The sequence below is a fragment of the Macrobrachium rosenbergii genome, chromosome 39 (genome assembly GCF_040412425.1).
Source record: "Macrobrachium rosenbergii isolate ZJJX-2024 chromosome 39, ASM4041242v1, whole genome shotgun sequence".
Lineage (NCBI taxonomy): Eukaryota > Metazoa > Arthropoda > Malacostraca > Decapoda > Palaemonidae > Macrobrachium > Macrobrachium rosenbergii.
The window spans coordinates 12,325,629-12,349,403 of NC_089779.1; the positions used below are offsets into that span (position 1 = coordinate 12,325,629).

The following is a 23,775-nucleotide window of genomic DNA, read 5'->3' on the forward strand; positions in this document are numbered from 1 at the left end:
CTCTTGTCCATTTCTTCTGGTTTGCCTCTCTATCTCCAGTCTCTGGTTGCTGGTTGCTGTCGATGTGGTTGTCAGTTGCTGGATGACGACCTCCAAGTACCTGACCGCCCTCCCCGTCGATTGGGTTGTGTACCTGGCTGACCACCACAACGACAGTAACCAGCAACCAGAGACTGGAGCTACAGAGGCAAACCAGAAGAAGAAGATATGGACGAGAGAAGATTATTATTATTATTATTATTATTTGAAGGGAGTAGACCCTCTTTTAAACAGGTCTTATTAAAAAGGATGGCTGTATTGTGCGAATTTATCTTATATAGTGTCTTTTCTGTCTTCCTTATGATTCGCTTTTCAGGCTCAGCGATGTCAGTCAGCAACTGGCCGATATTCATGTTGGAAAAGGATAGTGTACGGAATATGGGAAGTCTTTTATTAAAATATCCAATCAGAAATCGTTCGTCTGGATTCAGGATCTATTTTAGGTACCGTCGACATATTATTATTATTATTATTATTATTATTATTATTATTATTATTATTATTATTATTATTATTATTATTATTATTGTTGTTGTTGCTGTTGTTGTTGTTGTTGTTGTTGTTGTTGCTAAAATGAGCAATCATCGAGAGAAAGAACCCTAAACGTCCACTGACTGGCAAATAAACATTCCCCCGAAAGAGAAAGTCTGTTGTAAAAAAAAAGAAAAAAATAACATCTCACCCATATGCAGGAAGTGCAATATGAAAGACGAGACCATAAACCACATGGGAAGCGAATGTCCGGCGCTTGCACAGAACCAGTACAAAAAGAGGCATGATTCGGTAGCAAAAGGCCTCCACTGGAGCCTGTGCAGGAAGCACCAGCTAGCTTGCAGTAATAAGTGGTACGAACGCCAACCTGAGGGAGTGACAGACAACCATCAGGCAAAGATCCTCTGGGACTGTGGTATCAGAACAAATCGGGTGATACGTGCCAATAGACCAGACGTGACGTTGATTGACGAAATCAAGAAGAAAGTATCACTCGTTGATGTGGCAATACCATGGAATACCAGAGTAGATGAGAAAGAAAGAGAAAAAATGTTTAAGTATCAAGACCTGCATATCGAAATAAGAAGGATAAGGAATATGCCAGTGGAAATTGTTCCCATATAATCATAGGAACACTAGGCACGATCCCAAGATCCCTGAAAAGCAGTCTGGAAAAACTAGTTGCCGAAGTAGCTCCAGGACTCAGGCAGAAAAGTGTGCTACTAGAAACTGCGCACATAGTGGAAAAAGTGATGGATTCCTAAGGAGGCAGGATGCAGCGTGGAACCCCACACTGTAAAAACCACCCAGTCGAATAGGATGACTGTGATAGAGTAAAAAAAAATAGTAATAATAATACCTAAAACGCAGTCTGAAATCTAGACTACATACTATGAATTTGTGTAAAATTGTATGAAATTGAAATGTATGATTGCTTGCAATATTTTGTTATCCTTGATGACACACACACACACACACACACACGCGCGCGAAGAATTAGCAGGCAGATCGAAATGCCAAGATTGGCATTTCGATCTTAATGACCCTTGTGGAAATAGGAAGAAAAGGCGGAAGAGATTAAACAGCAAAACAAAAAATAAATAAATAAATAATAAATAATACTTTATAATATTAACAAAGAAAAACCAAAGCAATAATGCTCAGCACTTTAATGAAGTATTTTTTTTTTAAGTTTGTATTCGAGTGAAATCACTGGCCAGTTCTATATCCCATTCAGCGTAAAACCTTCGCAATAAAATTGTAAATATTATTAGATTATGTTGTAAGCAGATTGTACGCGATCACTAGAATGGAATCTCATTAGATATACGAGGAATTTCAGATAACTTCTCCGAATTTGCTGAGGTCAAGATCTTTTGCTCAAATTTAGCAGTGAAGTGGTCAGCTCATGTTAGAGATGACCGTATACATTGAGCATTGAAAAATTATATATATATATATATATATATATATATATATATATATATATATATATATATATATATATATATATATATATATATATTTTCATATTACACTGTAGTATTACAGGAAAAAGACATTCATATATATATATATATATATATATATATATATATATATATATATGTATATTATATATATAATGTAATATATATACACATATTTGTGTGTGCGTTTGTGACCATCCTAATATTACCCAAATGACTCTCTCTCTCTCTCTCTCTCTCTCTCTCTCTCTCTCTCTCTCTCTCTCTCTCTCTCTCTCTCTCTCTCTCATCTGACGGATACTGGCACTGGAAAGACGAGAAAAATATTTCCGGCAGACGTAAAACAAAGAAGAGAATAACTACATTCTTCGAGGCTTCGTCAATCCTTAAAAGTGGAAATGTTATATCCGATAGTTACCGTAAGTTATACATTTGTCGTTTTTTACGGCTTGAACCGTTCTTGTGATGTACGAATATCTTTCTCAATAGTAAAGTATTTACATAACGTTTTTTTTTTCGTCTTCAGATGTTGTAACCCTGTAATACCACGTTTACAGGAACTAACTGTTACATTTTGTCCTTATAAAAGGAGGGTTTTTAAGAGGCCTTTCCCGTTAATGTTTGTTTACTTTCTAGATAGTTTTAAATGAATCTGAGAAATCAAAATTTGTTTGGAATAAAGTTTTTATCACTTTCTTTACGTTCTGTCGTGCTGTGTATGTGTGTAGTTTTTTTTTCCTTCATTTCTCGAAGGGTGCACTGATCGCCTGGAATCAAAATGCCTACTTCAGGGCAGTTTCAGGCCAGCGATGCTTACTGAATGCTCCGTCGACCATTACTGCTGATGATGCGGTTTTCCTCCTCCCGCGCCTCCTCCAAATTTCCTCACCAACACCACAGCACTTTTTGACCCCCTGTCCCTAATGACCTCGGGACACTACGTTCGCGCCAGCCACCATGTAAACCAATAACCCCTGAAAATGTATCTGCCATCCCACGTAAGTTATGCAGGACCATGCACAGTCTCCTCTCAGGCCCAAGAGCAGACTCGGAAGAAAGGCCAGGGCTTGGAAACGCAGCGTGTCAAACGTGATGTCTCGTGTGAAGCGGCCTTGAGATCTGTCTTGCCGGAAGTATGTCTGAACCCCCAAAAAACATGACAGCCTGGAGCTGACGGGATCGTTGGGTTCATGATGAAGTGTAATAGTGTTCTCTGAGAAGGGGCCTTTTATTTATTTGTTTATTTTTATTGCCTGCCTTCTCCCGTAGGGTGGTAGTGCCGGCAGTGCACTGTAGGCTTCACTTAACGTTCTTCGTGGCGTCCCTTCGGCCCCTAGCTGCAACCCCTTTCATTCCCTTTGCTGTACCTCCGTTCATATTCTTTCTTATATATTTCTTTCCACTCTCTCCTATCAGTTGTTTCATAGTGCAACTGCGAGGTTTTCCTCCTGTTACACCTTTCAAACCTTTCTACTCTCAGTTTCCGTTTCAGCATTGAATGACCTGATAGGTTCCAGCGCTGGACCTTTGGCCAAAATTCTATCTTCCATTCCTATTTCCTGCTTTGCGTTGTTTTTATTTATTTTTTCCGCCGTTGGAGATCATTACAGAAATGCGGCGAGTAAAGTATTCAACCTGAAAAGGCACGGCTGGACGGGCACTGTTAAACTCGGGTAATACCCGAATTTACTGCCTCCGAAGGAGCAGAGAGACCCCGCCGAGGCAGGAAGAAGACGGCGGAGGCAGTGAGTGAGAGAGAGAGAGCCAGTGAGCCAGGGAGTGAGTGAGCGATTGAGTGTTTCATTGAGGAGGGAATGAGGAAGGACGGAGGAAATCGCTAAAAGGAGTAACGATGCGGGAAACGAAGGTATTCGGGGGATAGAAATGACAGAGAGAGAATGGCTAAAAATTTATGTGTATATATATATGTGCAATAGATATATATATATATATATATATATATATATATATATATATATATATATATATATATATATATATATATATATATATATATGTATATATACATATATATATATATATATATATATATATATATATATATACACAGTATATACATATATATGTATATATATTATATATATACGTATATAATATATATATATATATATATATATATATATATATATATATATATATATATATATATTTAATTTGAAGCATCGTTTTCCCATAAAATACTTTCATCCCGTATACACACACACACACACACACACACACACACACACATATATATATATATATATATATACACACACACACACATACACACACATACGTGATGAAAGTCTTTTATGGGAAAACAGTGCTTGAAACTGTTGAGAAAAACTCTCATGGCCTGCTCAAGTTGAAAGCCCTAACTGCTCCCCACCCAACCCCAACCCCAAAAAAATAGGCATTTGGAATACGATTGATTTGTTGAAGTACAATATACTAAACTTCTTCATATTAGGGGTTAGTCTGCAGACTTTTTTGGCTAATTAATTACTTAATTAATTTAATAACTTTGAGGTAATTTTCATATCCTGTCTATCGAGAGACCGCTTGAGCTAGACCGTTCGAGCAGAACCTCACATTGTTAACCATATCCGATTCTTAAACCTCTTATAGGCAGAGAATAGGTCCCTTCGTCAGTGGAATATGTGAACGTAAGTCAAATCTTCTAATAATGGAAATTATCTATTTGTTAATGTATCCATTTGTTTTATCTTTTTAATAAGGGAGTTCTCTCTCTCTGTATTTCCCTGTACCTTCTCTTCCTAATGAACACTATGTTCTTTGGAAGCTTGAATTTGAGGCCAATGGCCCCTGTGGGCGTGTTCCATATGAATAGGGTACATCATCTGAATAATAATAATAATAATAATAATAATAATAATAATAATAATAATAATATAAGGGCATCCATTAGTTGGTAGCACGCGAGACTGCCATAAGGGCATTGATAACATCACCAAGAATGCTTCAGTGCTCTGCAGTCATTATATTCCCCTGTGACATCAGCGGGAGCTGAAATTTGATTAGGGCTTATGATTGACTTACTCGAGAGTTCGAGGGAAGATCAAGGGACGGAAACCTCTCTCTCTCTCTCTCTCTCTCTCTCTCTCTCTCTCTCTCTCTCTCTCTCTCTCTCTCTCTCTCTCTCTCTCTCTCTCTCTCTCTCTCTTCCCGTGGACTTATAGAGATACTTGGAGACATTGTCGTTATGCAAGAGACACTCGAACGGTTGAATGTTATTACCTATATATTTTTTTATTTATATCCGAACGAAATGTGATGTACATAGTATGGAGAGAGAGAGAGAGAGAGAGAGAGAGAGAGAGAGAGAGAGAGAGAGAGAGAGAGAGAGAGAGAGAGAGAGAGAGAGAGAGGTAAGTGCCAACCATAGCGAAACGGGATTCTTAATTACTCGTACATCGAGCTGTGAAAGCGATGAACAATTTTCTCCATAAAGACTGTGCCAGGCTAATCTTTTAAAGTGTTAAGACGAAAGATATTGAAAAAATGTCTATGAGAAATGTAAAAATGAATTACTACTATATTTTTATTATAGATACGTATAAATAAATCAGATAAATTATTATTTAGAGGAATCGAAGTCATTTAATCAAATAAATTTGACTAGCCATATGCTTTTTGCCTTTAAATTGGGCTTTCATTTCAAATTCATGTGCTTATGACGCAATAATGAATGTGTTTCCATTAAGGTCAACGGTTTTATATAGAGATGAATCCGCACTTGGTGAAAACAGGTAATCTTTGATGAGAAACCGTGGTTTTGTATTTTTAGGACATTGCTTGAACTATAGGGGTGTCAATATTATTATTATTATTATTATTATTATTATTATTATTATTATTATTATTATTATTGATGTTGTTGTCGTTATTATTATTATTATTATTATTATTATTATTATTATTATTATTATTATTATGAGAAACAATAAAAAAGGAAATAACAGATAAATCATCCGTCAGACTAATAAATCAACATATGTTCATCATCTGAATAATAATAATAATAATAATAATAATAATAATAATAATAATAATAATAATAATAATAATAATAATAATAATAATAATAATAATATCAGTTAGGAAGGGTGTGTGGAAGTATGAAATTTAAGACCACTTTATTAGTGAGCCTGCGCATGGGTGACTCACAAGAAGACTGTTCTATGGATTTACAGTGGACTAAATGAAAAATCTTCAGTGTCATGCCACATCAACAGAATGTGAATGGTGAGGCTCTGAAGAGTCAGCAGAATATAAATGGGTGAGACTCTGAAGAGTCAACAGAATATGAATGGTGAGGCTCTGAACAGTCAGCAGAATATGAATGGTGAGTCTCTGAACAGTCAGCAGAACATGAATGGTGAGGCTCTGAAGAGTCAACAGAATATGAATGGTGAGGCGCTGAAGAGTCAACAGAATATGAATGGTGAGGCTCTGAAAAGTCAACAGAATATGAATGGGTGGGGATTTGAAGAGTGAACAGAATATAAATGGATGAGGCTCAGAAGAGTCAACAGAATATGAATGGTGAGTCTCTGAACAGTCAGCAGAATATGAATGGTGAGGATCTGAACAGTCAGCAGAATATGAATGGTGAGGATCTGAACAGTCAGCAGAATATGAATGGTGAGGCTCTGAAGAGTCAACAGAATATGAATGGTGAGGCTCTGAAGAGTCAGCAGAATATGAATGGGGAGGCTCTGAACAGCAAATGGCGCGCACTGGCTCTGAAAGTGTGTCAGTTAAGTACTGGATTTTTTTTTTATATAATTGGAGTCTTCCTCGATCAGTAACCCTTTAAGACTCATGTCCCATTTGCTTAAGATCTCAGTATTGGAAGACTCAGTGCAATATCAGTGAGACGGTTGGTGAAAGCGTTTTATTTATTTATAGCTCTTTATTTGTTTGATTTCGTTTTGGAAGTTCGATATAAAAATAGTAATTTACAACCCTGTCGCTCCAGCCTACATGAAAAAGAGAAAAAGATTGGAGAATGAAAAATTAATGGAGGGTAGGTACGCGGTATAGCCACCTATGGGAACTGCAAATGCCATATGATTATGGTGATCTCTCAATAAATACGTTAAATGGTGACGTGGTTTTTATTACTTGGCCGCATGACGGGAATTCATTTGAGTTAATTTTGTACCTTAATTCTGTGCTTTAAAGGAATAAGTAAATATTCCTAAGATTAGGCCTAATTTATGTTCAAAAGATTTAACGTTTAGGTAAAAGATGTCAATTCTCTTGCCTTGTTCGTATTAATATGACATGTATTCAACCTCCTTCAGATGAAATTTACTTTGTGAAGCCTCGTTGCTAACGAAAAATTGTATCTGATTTATTCCAAAGAATAAAACATAATCGGCATAATTTATTTGGTACTTCCGTGATCGGTGTCGGTTTAACCCAATTCGAGAGCTTTGTCGTACTTTTCAGATCTTAAAAAAAGTAAAGTTTATTAATGATATCTAAAATTCTCACCTTATTTCCTGCATACAATACTGAGAGTCCCCCGTTCATTTAATGTTATTGTACCTACACTGCCAAACTTTGGAATTTTCCCTCTGTTTCCGTTTTCCTCATTGATAGTCTTATTTTTTCTTATTTTTCTTTACTCATCTTTTTCCCATTTTCATCGGAATTTGTTGTTTTCTGTCCTTCACTAGCAACGCGACGCGTTCTCTAGTATACATAGTTTTAATTTCCATTGTGATTTCCTTTCCAGCTAGAATCAAGTATACTTCATTGCTTTCGTAAATGTCTTGGAAATGGAGCTCCTGTTGGAATGCTGTGGTTGATATGAAACGTTTTGTTACAATGGTGTATTGCATTACTGCATGGATTTTATTGCAGTAACTACTAGTGGTCCCAGATCAACTTAAGTTTATTAGATACAACTCTTAATTAGATTTATAAAGTCCCGTCTCTATAGAAATAATAGTAGTTTTGATTATATATATATATATATATATATATATATATATATATATATATATATATATATATATATATATATATATATATATATATATATATATATATATATATATAATATGTATATGATTGTGAAATGTTTTCTGTTAAAACAGAATTCCATCAAATATAAGGAGCCCATACAAACGCCAAAATGTGGAAAATAAAGGCTATATTTCAGGGACCAGACTGTCTCTCTCCTCAGGCAAATAGGCCCCAAAATGTGGAAAATAAAGGCTATATTTCAGAGACCAAACTGTCTTTCTCTTCAGGCTGCACTATTTGCCTGAGGAGAGAGACAGTTTGGTCACTGAAATGTAGCCTTTATTTTCCACATTTTGGCATCTGTATGGGCTCCTTATATTTTAAATATATATATATATATATATATATATATATATATATATATATATATATATATATATATATATATATTTGCATGCATGTGTGTGTGTGGACATATTTTCAAGTTTTTAAGTATGCTTTGTTTACTAAGTATGAGTATTGCCTTAAATGGAGACACCTCTTCTGTTATCTTAATTTGTAATTTAGTCATAAGTCGTAAATAGCTTTGTAGTTTTATAAAAGTCAGCTGAATAACCCGGTTAAGCACCTTATGACCAGAACTGGCATAAAATCAATATTATCTTGAGTTTGGTTTAGTTTTCTTTATTCTTGCAATGCTTGTAATTCACTTACCTGCCACTGGCAATTCATGCTGTCTTTAAGTAAATTTTTTTCATGTTATCCAATCGCGGCCTGTAAAGGTGTTTCCACTCTATAGTTCAGCATGCAAACACACATCGAAAACTTATCGTCGGCATATCACAGACAGGTTGAAAACAAGTTGACATCAAATAAGTTTGACTTGTATTTAATTTGTATGTGATGTGTGTGGAATAAGTTGTCATCATGTTTTGCTGCAGTGTAGACATACCTCAGTGTCAACAGGATATCGAAACAACGTGGACAATAGGGCATTGTTCGATAATGAACGTGAATTTACAGGAGTAATATCAAAATAATAGTATTTGTAACGGTTTCGTTGGCTTACCTTGTGGTTCAGCTTTATGTCTGTGAGCATCACACCCATTCAGTGCTTGGGCGGTGTTTAATGTGACCACCACCCACAAAACCACTACTGCGAACTTCTTCCACGCCCACTTTTCAGCTCTGAAGTTGGTGTTTCTCCAGCTTTCCAAGCATTTTGCCGATGCGTGTTTGCTCAGTGACCTGTCATTTCTCTGGAAATTCACCGTAGACTCTACAGACACGAAAACTTGAGCTTCGTTACTGAGAGTGTTGCACAGTGTTCTTTTGCAGTACTTTTGAACTTGTCTTTGTTTTTGGAGATTTTCACGTGGTGATTGCTGATGGGCCTCTTTTGTTCTTCCACTGTCACTTGAACACAAATTACCTCCATTTTTCGTGCAGTTTATGAGATCTGAACTCGTCATTTTAGATTTGGAGACCGGTTCTGAAAGAAGCGCTTGAATTCCTCCATTTTGAGATTGTCCAGAAGTAAGTGAAGTCTTGTATTCTAAGATTTCATGTTCATTTGGGACATATTGTATTCGTGTTGCCTGTGAGTTAGACTCACTTTCAGTGAGGGAAGGCAGGCTTTGAAAATCTGGAAACCGTTTGATCTTACAAATATTTAACTCTACTCTACATTTTCTGTTCTGAGGTCTTTGATCGCAGATAGGAATGCACAGCCTTGTTAAAGGAAGCCTGTTATGTCTTCTTATTTCTTTCACTGTCTGAAATCCTTCCATTCGGGCTATTTCCTGTAATTCATTTATGAATGGCATGCATTTATAGTCTTCAGACACCTTTTGGATAGCCTTGTCTCTTGGCAAGCAGGGTTGCCTGTATACTCTTTCACTTGTCTTGTTTTGTTTCTTTGTAACTTCTTTCCTCTTGTACCCCACAGTTGTAATAGTTAACACAACACTGGCTCGATACACAACAGTTTGAAGTTTACTAGATTCTACAAAATGCTTGTCCAATTCATCGTTCATTTTCTCGAGCTTCGGATCTGTCAGTTCACCTCTAGTACCTTCTGTCGCTGGTAGTATGCTTAGAAATGATTCCACATAAACAGGCTTAACCTCTTTAGCTTTGCACATGATTGGCATGTAAGTTCTACAGTCGTCAGCTACTGCCAGATAGCTACAGTTACTAATTCGGAAATCACTGAGGTTTCTGTCCAAAAGGAGGTTTGGTCCCTTGGGTGAATGTTTAGATAAATCCAGCAGATCAAATGTTCCTAGGCAAGATTGGCAAATCGGCTCTGGCCTGACCCGAATTCGCTTTGCTCTTGTCTCTCCTAAATCTAACTTCACTTTAATCCATTTCCATTCTCTTCCTTCTGGAGTCACTAAGGTTGAAATGGATTTTCTGGGTTCCCCAAAGGCACAGGATGGATGTGGTGAGATTGATGGTTGGGACAGTGCACACACAACTAATGCTTGATCTTTACCTTTGGCTTCCTCTTGCAGTGAGGAAAGACACACTTGATGTGTGGATGCCATGGACTGAAGTTCACCCTCATCACTGGTAGTGATCAATCCCCTTGAAAATATAGTAAAGCAGTGAGAGGAGACTTTCAGCTCAGGCCGAGGACGTAGCTGATGCAGATCACAGATGGAATGACTCTTCTGTGAGTATTTCTGGGTAGGAAGATCCATGTGACATTTCACTGGCGGGACTTCTGTTGGTTTTCTCTGACGAAAGCAGTCTTTGATTTCAGGGGAACTGAGTTTCTGTGGAGGAATCAATGGCTAGGGATAACGGTGGGAAAACAAGCATCTATTCACTTGCTGCTATTTAGTAGAATACGATCTTTTTGGGAGATTCGGTCACTTAAAGTTACACCATTTTAGATACTAGGTAAAGTTTCTACTCGAGGAAAGTTAATTACACTCTGAACTACACAGTAAATGGCAGTGTCTTGAGTTCCGACGTAGTAACCTTGATGGAGCAAATCTGAAATAGAGAAGAAATCCTGATTACTTTACGAAATTAATTTTTTAACTGTCATTGCTTACTTATTAATATCTTGGAATTAATGCTCTTTCAATTCTAGTAATGAAAACTTTCTGGGTTACTCAAATAACACGGAAAGTTTGTATCGTTCTTTTAGGTTTTACGTTGTTATTATCATGATTTAACTTAGACATCCTAATGGAGTAGACATCCTAATGGAGTTGCCTATTTCTCTTTTGACTTACACTAGCTGTTACTTATTATGCGTAATTCATCACTTCTTTAGGAATGCTTTTAGTTCAGTTATTTTACTCTGTATATCAAATATATGGTAAGTAATAGCTCGTAACTTACTGGCAGATGCTTTTACTATGGATAAGTTATATTGCGATTTTTTTTTTTTAGCAAACAATGGTACTTTTAGTTGTTTCATAGGTTAAGTTTACAATTACTTTTGCTATGTGAAGGATTGTGGTTTCACTAAGCTTTCAGTGTACAAAAGGAAATAAACTGGAATTTACTCTAAACGGAGGATGCATACATAGAACATTATTTCAAAAACAGAAAAAGAAAGGTTCAGAACGCCTGATATTCCAAATGACCCCACGAAAAAATAAAACTTTACCGTAACAGAATCTTGTGTTGCTGAATACTGCAAAGCTTTGGCTCATGTTAGGGAGCTTTTGTAAATTGAGACAAGGAGGCCAGTTATTGCTTTAGTTATGAAACTCTGGGCTTTAAATGGTCTTGAAATTCATGATTAGAATGAGTGAATAATTTGCAGGTTCAAGACCAGTCTCTTGTTTATAGGTGGACTCAGTCTTATTTTGATATCACCTTATCCCCCGTAGGTGGGGTAGCGCCGTTAGTGCGCCTCATGTTGTGCACTGTAGTCATTACTTAAGATTCTTTGCAACGTGCCTTCGGCCCCTAGCTGCAACCCCTTTCGTTCCTTTTACTGTACCTCCTTTCGTATTCTCTTCCTTCCATCTTACTTTCCACCCTCTCCTAACAGTTGATTCATAGTGCAGCTGCGAGTTTTTCCTCCAGTTACACCTTTCAAACCTTTTACTGTCAATTTCCGTTTCAGCGCTAAATGACCTCATAGGTCCCAGTGCTTGGCTTATGGCCTAAATTCTACATTTAATTCAATTCGTATCACCTTTTGATCCTACGGCTTCTTCTTGCACGCAGACTTGCACAAGTTGCGTTTATAAGAATTATAAGTGAAAAATAATTAGTAATCATTAGATTAATTTACCATTTTGTCAAAGGAACTGAGGTTAAGGTAATTAGGACAGCGATGCGCTTGCACTACATAAATGCATCATGTTGGTAACGATAGATTTATATATTGAGTGTTTAGCGAATATTTGATACTTTAGTGTCCCACACTGACTGCACCACGCCCTGCAAATCAGGGTAAATATACGTTTGTGTTGCATGTGATTTCATCGACCATCAAAAGTTCCTTTTTAAAATGAAATAAGAGGAAAAAGTAAACAGAATTTTTCTAAGGACTATCAAGAATTATAAGAGGCTTTGTTTTAAGTGCGATATTTAGAAGTGAGAGTGATGATATAGGGCTGTATTTTTGACAACATATATATATATACATATATATATATATATATATATATATATATATATATATATATATATATATATATATATATATATATGCTGTACTTAGATAAAAAAAAACAAAAGGGGTCCCATGGCACTGCTATAAAATTCTGAAATATTTCCCCGCGGAAAGGTTGGCTCCGGAGAGCGCTAACCTCCTGTCCCTAGCAAGTCTCATAGAGATTGAAGTGCTCTCCTCATGCACTTCTCTAACCTGTCTGCCACCCACCGCAGTCGACTAAACACCAGGTCTATTATTCACTGCTGATGTCGACAGAGGTAACTGGGATTTTTCAGGAAACGTGCCTAAATATGAGCTAAATGGAAAATTGGAATCGTTATTCTAAACAGTACGAAGTTCTTCATACTACAGTAGATCATACTAGGTCTTGTGCCTCAACATTTTTGCCATAATTATGCCCCAGTGCTCTATTGTTAGTTAACTGTTTAGTCGAGTTACTTCAATAATCCCGTGATAATCGCAAATTTGCTAAAACATTGCGCTCTTACTAACACTTCGTCGCCTGGAGCTTTCAAACCATTCCCTTCCTGTCACTTGTTTACTTGTACATTCAGAGATGCTTTCGTGAGATTTTTAACTTATCCGAATTCTCCCTGACCCCACCTGTCTAGCCACGCCTTAACGTAGATCCAGGAAATAATCTTATAAGCGAAATTCAATATCAAGAAGTTTGCAAGTCGGCCTCTCCCACTTCAAACGCTTGTGTTTGGAATCTTAACTTCTAGTGTCAACACCATTTTGTTTGGCTGTTCTCCCAAACCTTCCGCTGGTTGGGGCTATTTGACCATTTTATCACTTTCTCTCTCCCCGCAGTCATCACTTGTTTTTCAGGACGAGTTGCTATATCTTTTTACCTATTTTATGTCGTATTCTCTCTCTCTCTCTCTCTCTCTCTCTCTCTCTCTCTCTCTCTCTCTCTCTCTCTCTCTCTCTCATGCGTAGCCATCCATTGTTTTTCCTACGAAACTTGCGCTTCCGTCATGTTTACTTGCCATGAATCGCAGTATTTTCTAACCCTTTTTCAATCTCAATCTCTCTCTCTCTCTCTCTCTCTCTCTCTCTCTCTCTCTCTCTCTCTCTCTCTCTCTCTCTCTGTCATGAGTAGCCTTCCATTGTTTTCCCTATGAAACTTGCGTCCGTCATGTTTACTTGCCAGATCACAGTATTTTCTAACCCTTTTTCAATCTCTCTCTCTCTCTCTCTCTCTCTCTCTCTCTCTCTCTCTCTCTCTCTCTCTCTCTCTCTCTCTCTCTCATGTTTGATATGTTTTACACGGGTCCTTTTTTTTTGCAAGTGTTATTTCACAGGAGCATTGCTGTGTCTGTCTTAATCTGGGAACATTGGTGTTGCCAAAGTTAGGTCTCTGACTCTTAAGGTTAGCGAAGCCTCTCCTAAAAATTCTGTTTATTAGAACATGGATGTATGATATGCAGCTCTGAATTTCTGTACATGTGGGTCGAATCCGTGTTGTGCCCGAACTTAATAGCCCTTTAAGCTCAGGGTTTGCAACTGTATCTTCTAGATTTCTCTTTGCTAGGGAATTTAGTAAGTATTTGAGCCTTAAGCAGTATATAGCTTCTGAGTTGGTGGCGCTGTTTCTGATTCAGCATGTTTTACTGAGTTAGATAAAAACGTTGAAGTTAACATATCTATCTATTTCTGAGGATTTGGAATTAGCCATTGTAGTTTGTTGTTCTTAGGCTTTATGATATCATTTTTACGTCCACAATTAGGACCTGTGTACATGTGATTTATCACACATTGATTTGAAATTCATATTTACACCTAAATCTTAGGTTGTCTTAAAGTGAAAGGTATTGATGAATATTGATTAATTTGCCAGTTTAGGATCCGTGACATTATTATTTATGACCTTAAGACAATTAATGCCTTTATGGCAAATGAGGGTTTGCTAAGTGTCATTTCTTAAAAATGACTGAAGAGTCTACCTAAGAACTGTAGGTGTGCTGAAACTGACGTCTTATAAATGCAACAATGTTATCGTTATTCTGCTTAATACTAACTAATATGGCAGTATTCTATGACTGCAATTTGAATTGGAAACACTGGGAAGAAATGTTGTATTATCACCTCTTTTGGCTGTTCGTTAAGAACTTGAACACTTTCTTATGTTATAACTCAACGGCCGTAGTACCAAAACCTTCAGATTTTAAGCTTTGTAGCTGCTTTTGCTATTTCCAAGTTCTGAAACCGATTTTGTGCTTTTGCACTTATGACTTACGTCAAAACTTCAGTATTGAACCAAGTCTTTGAAATCAGAAATTTGCGCCTTCGTGAGAGTAAAAGAACTGAAAATAAATGTTCCTGTGGAAAAGAAACATTTCCTCCTGTGATAAGATAGATTTTGTTGATCGCCATTAGAACTGGGAAAAATATCGAATAGAAAAAATATAGATTATGCCGATAATGATTGCATCCTTAATCTGACGGATTATATTCTAATTAAATATTGAAATACTTCAGTGCATTTTGTATTTTAATTAGGACGCTAGCGTGAGAAGGGTTTAAACAGATTTACATCCGGGAATAAGGAGTGCCATTTATTTTATGTTGGTTTTTACTGCTCCCGCAGTTATTGACACTAGGGTCGTATTCATCATTGGCCAAATAATTCGATATATTTTGGTAAGGGAAAGGTTGGATGGTGAGGTACTTTTGTTATTTGCTCTTAAGGTTATCAATTAACAACTGAAAATAACGTAATATCACCTGATTAGGTAGTAGTTATCACTGAGAATTTTGAGGTTTCATCATTCTTTTTTAAAAGCAGCCATAAAAGTTATTACCAGAAACACACGCCGAAAGCTGTAACTTCTTCACGCGGCACTTAAATCCTTTCATTTTTACGAGTTCCTTTGTGAGTTGTTACTTTTTGTCATTTGGTTGTTAACATTTAGTGTCATATTTCTCTGAAATTACTTCACAAATGCTTTGTAAAAATTCATCTTCCAGAATAGACGTTATTGTACAGAAACCCTTTTTCAAGAGAATTTAAAATGTTTGTTGGCTGTATTTAGTTTTTTAGTCATTTTCGGGAGTAGAGTAGATTAAAAATTGAATTATTCTTGTCTGTTTGTATGTAATAAGTTCTGAACACTTTAACAATGCCGTGAAGATTGTTTTCATTGTTTTGTGAAAAAATTGTAAAAATGCTAAGAGAGTTCGTTTAAACGAGAGTGGAATGTGGACGATTAAGAACCCGTTTGGTATATAACAGTGGTTCTTAACCTTTTTTGGCAGTGACCCAAAATCTTGTCCAAATTAAGCATGGCGACCCATGCCCTCATAAACATTTTCTTTTTATACAATCATGCTTATGAAAACGTGTTTCAGGAACAAAAATTACATACAGAGATTTTTATCAATGCAATTATTAGAGAAAATATTGTATTAAGAATACGTAATGCATTAATATCTAAGGCTGAATTATGTATTCTTAATACAATATTTTCTTTAACAATGATATTTATAATAAGAGTATTGGGGAAATAATAAGCCCATAAAGCTATAACCCTTGGGGACCCATTGAAATGGTCAGGCGACCCAACTTTGGGTCGCGACCCTGGGGTTAAGAACCTCTGATATATAATTTAAGCTCACCAGGGGAACGAAGTTATTGTAACGTTGCTGTTGGGTGAGATTTTTGCCTTGATGCTTGCAGGGCGAGGGAATATTGCCTGGTAGATTCGAGCTGCATCTTTTTAGTTTTGTCTTCTCACCCAGTGATAGTTAATATGCAATATGGAAGGAGATTTATATTAAATTGCGATGAAAGACGAGAGAGAAAGAGAGTATGAATGCAGTATGGAAGGAATTACTTTAAAATGCGAAGAAAGACGAGAGACAGACAGACACACACAAAGAGAGAGAGAGAGAGAGAGAGAGAGAGAGAGAGAGAGAGAGAGAGTTTACATGCAGTATTGAGGGAAAATTATATGGACTTGCAAAGAAAGACCAGCGTGTGTGTATGAGAGAGAGAGAGAGAGAGAGAGAGAGAGAGAGAGAGAGAGAGAGAGAGAAGGCTGGGGACAGTTTAAATGCAGTATGGAAGGGTTATATTGAATTGCGAAGAAAGACCAGTGAGAGAGAGTATGGAAGGAGTTGTAGGTTGAATTACGAGAAGACCAGCGCCGTATGGAAGGAGTTGTATTGAATTAGAGAGAGAGAGAGAGAGAGAGAGAGAGAATATAAATGACCTTCGCCAGTTAAAGCTTGACCTGGGGTCCTCTTAAACCAGTGCAAAATCGTTCAGAATCCGTATAGCAAAACTTTGTCGATTTGGACCACTTGTCATTTTCCAGAGATTTACCGGAAAAAAAACCCTTATGAATGGCTGCAAGAACAGATCAAAGAATTTTTTAAGTCCATGAAAGTAATTCATGGGGTAGTTAAATACCCTGTAATTTACGGTGGCCAAAGTACTTCATAAGGAAAAGACTCGGATTGAGATCTTCAAGATTCCTTCGACGTACTTCAGAAGAATTAAATATTAGACAGGTCGACAGTGTCTAAAATATTAGACGTGGGTATACGGTGTCTATTTTCAAGCATTGCTTTTGGTCACTTACCAAGTTGTGACTTTTTTTGTCAAAGCTCGTTAGATTCCTTGTACACTATAAGTAAAAATGATTATCTTCCCTCTGTCATATTGTTGGTCCACGGTCGTTTGTACTTTTTGTTCAAGTGCGAAGTCTCCGATGAATTTAAATCTCTGTTTTCATATTTGTTGTTTAATGGAAAAGTGTGGTTTCAAAAATATCGTTTGGTGTAAACCCGTGTTTTCAGATTTGTTGTTTCCTGTGCTTTTAAATTTATCGTTTCACGTAAACCTGTGTTTTCATATGTAATGTTGAATGTATATCTGTGCTTTCAAATTTATCGGCAGGCACAAAAATATGTAAATTTGTAGATTATGTAAATAAAACCTGTCTTTTACGTGGACGTTTCGATCCAGGAAAGCTTGACATAACGATAAAATTTACTTCATTTTTTAGGAATAATAATAATAATAATAATAATAATAATAATAATTATTATTATTATTATTATTATTATTTTTCGGCAGTGCATCCAGTCATAAATGTGAATAAGTTATTTGCTCTGGGATGACATAATTTTGTGCAATTTACTCTCTTGTATTCGCTCAGCAGAAGATGAACACGTATGCAAAACATAATCAGAATAGGAGGGTGGTGTCATCTTAATTACCATTTTTTTAAATAACTGTCAAATTTGTAATGACTACATCTTAACACTCTACTTTTTAACGCCATAAATAATTCAGAGGCTCCATTCTCCTGGTAAACTGTTCAATATGCATACCTTTGATCATCGCATCCGTTTTGTGCAATGTCATTTATCTAGATCCAATCAGTCTATCAGTCCTCGGTTTGTGATGTTTATTCTTTGTATTTCGGTTGTAAAAGTTATCACCATTATATATTTTATTTATTAAAGTGACTGGGGTATAGTAATTATTATAATGTTTGTGATCATTTTCGTTACACAACATTTATATATATATATATATATATATATATATATATATATATATATATATATATATATATATATATATATATATATATTTACTTTTGAGTCTCGTAGGTATTTCGTACGCTGTAGAATCTGTAATGTAGTTTTCTGTGCAATTAATAGGTGCATAGTTGTCTTAACACATTTGCTATTGGCTTTAGTATTACACCTAATCAACTCTATCCGTGTTTTTTTTTTAATTCTCTTCCACTGGCCCTCATTTGTTTCATCGGCCGGGTCCTTTTATTGTTTTTTCTGAACGTACCTGTATTGTATTAAGCTTTTGTCTGTGTCACTTTCCCCTTCAGTCAAAGAAAAATGTATGTTTTTCGTGTTTACAAAGAAGTTCAATTCATACATTATGTATAGATCTCGATGCGCGAGCTCTATCCTCCCACCCTGTTTACGTTGTGAATCCAGCGTTTCATTACGCCATTCCGTGAGATATTGATTAGGAACGCAAATCCTATTTATCACTCAAGCATGCAAATTTTGCCCGGCTAATGACCTTCCCCTGGAGGAAAATGCAGATTTTAATGTGATTTCTGGCTCCGCTGAATCGCGTTGTTTTGTCTACCGAGCGCTGCCCCGTGGGAGGAGCGATTGACTCGCCTCCTCCCTCCCCCACTCTCCCCCTCCCATTCCTCCCTCCCTTCCCCCTCCACTCCCCTGGGATACAACACTCAGCCACCCACCCAACCACCTCAACCCAACATCTACTGCTCACAGTCGTAATTCATTCTTTTTCAAGGAGAAATTTCTCTGATTTGACAAAGAATAGTTTTTCTGTGAGATGTAAAAAGAAAACGTTTCATGTTTCTGATATGTTTTTAACGTTTCTCTTTATGGTTTGAATTGGTTTTAGTTTTGTTTTGATGTCAACTAATAACTTACGATAGAGACAGTCGGTAATGAAGCATTGTTGTGTAAGATAATAGAATGAAATTGCGTATGAATGAAAGGATCGTTACCTAGGACTTTAATATCGATAATCGCTAATTTTCAGAGAGAGAGAGAGAGAGAGAGAGAGAAGAGTGAACCCGCAAAAGATTCCAAAAAACGCATTTAATATAGGGCAAAAAATTAAATGGCGCAATAACCCTATTTTTGCAATGTGTACACCCTTTGGGTCATAGATCGTATATGAATGACTATCTTGGACTGTATGGCGTAACAAAGAGAACAATAATTACACAAGTAATAGTTTCAAGACGCATTGGTCGTGTTTGCTGTGACCATAACATACTCGGAGTTCTGGTGTTGTTATTGTAAACACAAAGACTTAAGTCAGTTTTATTGCCCTGCGCCCTTACTTTCGGCTGTTTAACATTCCGTTATCTCTGACGCTTGAGGTTAGTCTGTTATCACCTGAGTGACGTAACCTTTGACACCTGTAATCTCTCCTTGGTTTTACGCACCGAGTTTTAACAGAACTTTTTCCTCTTTTGGATGCTCTGGGTCCTCTCTGTGCTTAAGTACTTGTTCCATATAAATGGGGTCATCTTCAGAATGATAATGATAAATATGAGTTATGTAAGCGGGAAAACAACTGAAATTCCGTTGTACTTATTTATACTTACAGTATATATCAAATATAGTTTTTTACGCTGTTCGGCATCGTGATGGTTAAACGGAGCGTTCATTGCCCGTAGGTTATATTTAGATTAGCAGAAATAAATTTATAATTAACATGGATGCACACTGCTTTAATTTATATATTTATATGCATATATATATATATATTATATATATATATTTGTGTGTATGTATAATATACATACATATATATATATATATATATATATATATATATATATATATATATATATATATATGGTGTGTGTGTATGTATCATATTTAGAATCTACAGGCCAATTTTTTTACCAGAAACGTACTTAATTTTTATTAGCCACAGTATCGTCTTAACCTCTCGATATTTTCACATATTGGAAGCATATCTCACTACTAAAGCTAGAACCAAATTAAGTATGGAAATGAAGTTATTCTGATGCCCGGCCGAGACTCGCTCTCGGATCAGGGGTGTCTGAACGAGTTGACGATAATTACCTGAACAGGTAATTATCGTTATCGTTACCTCGTTCGGATACCCCCAGACTGAGATCAGTCTCGGTATTATCAAAACAACTAAATCCATAATCTGGTTCTAGGTTTAGTAGTGACAAGCGTTAATATACACACATGCATATAATCTAAACTTTCCCGACAAATTACCCGGCTGTAACCGAATTTTAACAAAAATCGTAAGGTGTTCTGTTTTAGCTAATGTCTTCATCAAGAACGCGGCACCTCTCATAAAAGAAAGTCTTCTTTAAATTGCGAAAATCATATTGTGCAGTTCTTTACTCTGTTCAATTCATGCCGAGAGAAAAATAATAGAAATAGAATTTACCCTTTATGGGGCATTGCTTCTATAAAAGCAAGGTGAAAAATATCCGGAAATATTAAAAATTGCGTTTTTCAGAAATACTGGAGAGTGGCGTTATAAAAAAAAAAATAGGAAAAAACATCAATTAGAAGCAGTAAAATTCGTGTGTGTGTGCGTGTGAAAATGTCTTTCCTCGGCCAATAACTTGACAAGTTATCCTCTTAAAGTGTAGAAGAATCATTTGGATTCAATTCGGTCACACATTATGAATTAGGATCACGCGTCATTTTCCACGGATTTGCGGCAAAAAGACCTCATGGAAGGAAAGCGTGAACAGGTGAAAGAATTGTTTGAAAGTGACCCAAGTCAGCCGCGTAAGCTAAATACCTTGTAATTGACAGTTCCGGAGACACCTCGTACGTCAAAAAAATGACAGGTGTTCATAGTGAAAGAAATTGATTTGCGAGGGTGAAGGAAATTCACGGGCGAATAATAAATCTGGAATTTACAGTTTAAATTAAAAAAGAAAGGCACGTGGGAATGTTTTTATTTAGATTGAAGTTTCTACGGAGCATTTTAAGAATATTAAGAATAGCACACTGTAATTCTTTTGAATTACTAGGATTTCCAACAATAACTAAAGAACATTTAACAAAAGCAATAAACTAAACCAAACTTGTTAGTTTATCATTGAACTAACAATAAAACTGATAAAACTTTGAGCAATTGAAAAAAGTTACAGGGACTTAGATTGATCTAGAAATTCAAACTTATTTTGCAGGATTATTAGATGAACCACAAATTTGGAAAGAAAGTGTTCCAGTTACTGGAACTGGAACTAACCTAGAAATTCTTGAATAGATGAACTGGATCCCATTAAAGGAACTTGGGATGACTTAGGAAATGTGACAGAAGTTAAGTGGCTTCAGTGACAGTAACTGTGGATGACCAAGAAAGCCTTTAAAAGTTTACTAATTTCAAATACAGGAAATTTGAATAAAATTCATGTGGGCATATGGATGTCAAGTGCAGAAATTTTCAGTGGCAGATATTCCTCCAAGAATGCAGATTTCAGTTACAGGGAATTCCAATGATATAAAAATTGAGATGAGAATATTAATTTCAGTCACAGGAATTGTTGTGATTCAGTGGCCCAGAAATTCAGTAAGTAAAATGAGAACCAGACAATTTACCAGTAATAGATATGCAGACTTTTTTTTTTTAATGTAACATGGCGTCAACTGCTTATGGTAATATTTATCGAGTTTTCTGTAAATGTGATGGAAAAATCTCCCTTTAAAAATCGCTGTAAAGCTTCGGAGTATTGTTGGCTCATCAGATGTTTGTTTTGTTATAAGTTCGTTAGTTACGTAGAATAAGCACGGTATGAGTAAATTGTGAGACTCACACTTCTTTCCGAATTCCCATGCACAGAGAGAGAGAGAGAGAGAGAGAGAGAGTGTTGTCTGATTTTAGTCTAGTTCGTTTTTATTAGCTCTTCATAGCCAAAGTTCTTACCACGACTTGCGTCCATATACATTTACCGTTCATCCTGCCGTCTTTTATCATATTTCACGATTCTCTTGGTCCATTTCCCCTCCCCCCCCCCGAAAAGGAAGGCCATTACGCTTCTGAACAAACACACAAAAAATACATCCATTTTTTTTTTTTTATTCGAAGACAAGTTCCCAACGACATCGTAAACCTGACGATGAGATGTATATTGTGCTCTCTCTCTCTCTCTCTCTCTCTCTCTCTCTCTCTCTCTCTCTCTCTCTCTCTCTCCCCACTTGTCGTCTGTGGGTGGTGTGGCAGTGTTATGCAAAGTGACGTGGAACCCTTCCCCTCTCCCCCCCCTCCTTTCCCCTTCCCACGTAAGAGTGTGTTTGTCTCGCTTATGAATCGTCTCGGAGAAGATTTTTTTATTTTGTAGAAATCTTTCCTCGGCAATCATCGTTGGCGAATTTCTGGGAGGAGTGGTTGGATGTAGGAGGTTGGGAACTGTTGCTGGTTTCTTGAATTGCAACGTATTCACCACTTAGAGGTATAGTTCTCTTTTGATTTCATTAAGCTTTTTAGAGGGTTTAGTGTCATCTCGCTTTGGTGTGTCACTCTGTGTGGTGTCTCTCTTGTGTCTTATGAATGTAAATACTTCGTTTGTGATAGATTATAATTGGACAATGAACATTCCGTAGGGGGGACAGAGTTCAGTGATCCACAACGGGCCGCCTTGAGTCAGTGGATTTTCTGGCATAAGGCCTGCTTATTCAACCGACCAACCTCGAGATTAAAATGGATGTACAGTGAGTATCTTGAAGTAATTCTGAGATTTATAGTAGCCCTTCAGCGGTAATTTTCTTTGTTATGTTGCGGAGGTCTCTGGGCGCGTTCTTGAATAGTGAACTAAATTATAAATAGAGAAACGAGGTACAAAAGGATTTTAGGCTTAAAAGCGATTATATATCGATTTCAAAATTTTAAGAGTACATATCCAGGTGAAGTCGATTGGAATTTTTAAAAAATGTCTCGAGAAGTATACTTAGTTAACTAATAATAATAATAATAATAATAATAATGTGATGACATTGAATAATTAATAAACTTTATTCAATAATACACAAAATTCTGGCATTTCAATTAGGTAATCACACACGCACACACACACACTTTACAAATACCGTACGCACACTCACAAACATGCGAGAGAGAGAGAGAGAGAGAGAGAGAGAGAGAGGGCCATTCATGTTTATGCATATTGCTTTCCGCTTCCCCCTCCCCTCCCCCTCCCCCCAACGTTAGAGATGCAGTAAATTTAATGTAAAGTTGCCTGTACCGTCTGAGTGGCGGCGGCAAGGCCACGCGTCTAGGGATGGAATACGAGTGGAAGACGTAATTTTATCGTTGGAGATCCGATAAGTGTTTGAGCGAAGAATTCTTTATTGATGGATCGACGGATTTGAGAGAGAGAGAGATAGAGAGAGAGAGAGAGAGAGAGAGTCAGTCATACGTTCGTGTGTGTATATATTTATATATATAAATGAGAGAGAGAGAGAGAGAGAGAGAGAGAGAGAGATTACAGTATGTGTATGTATGTATGTATGTATTTATGTATATATATAGAAATATATATATATATAAATATAAATATATATATATATATATATATATATATATATATA

General features: G+C 36.5%; 1 protein-coding gene and 1 long non-coding RNA gene across 3 annotated transcripts in view; one reads left to right on the forward strand and one right to left on the reverse strand.

The window, feature by feature from the left end:
- Window positions 1-23,775, forward strand: part of LOC136825755 (uncharacterized) — a 494,493-nt gene that overhangs the window by 222,934 nt on the left and 247,784 nt on the right. The gene's annotated exons all lie outside the window — the stretch shown is intronic.
- The window catches only part of LOC136825753 (insulin-like growth factor 1 receptor), a 252,111-nt gene that overhangs the window by 140,398 nt on the left and 87,938 nt on the right, over window positions 1-23,775 (reverse strand). Inside the window, exon 2 of the mRNA XM_067082579.1 lies at window positions 9,073-11,006. Coding sequence (XP_066938680.1) covers window positions 9,073-10,708 — 1,636 coding nt within the window. The 5' untranslated portion in view covers window positions 10,709-11,006. The remainder of the gene's footprint in view (window positions 1-9,072; window positions 11,007-23,775) is intronic.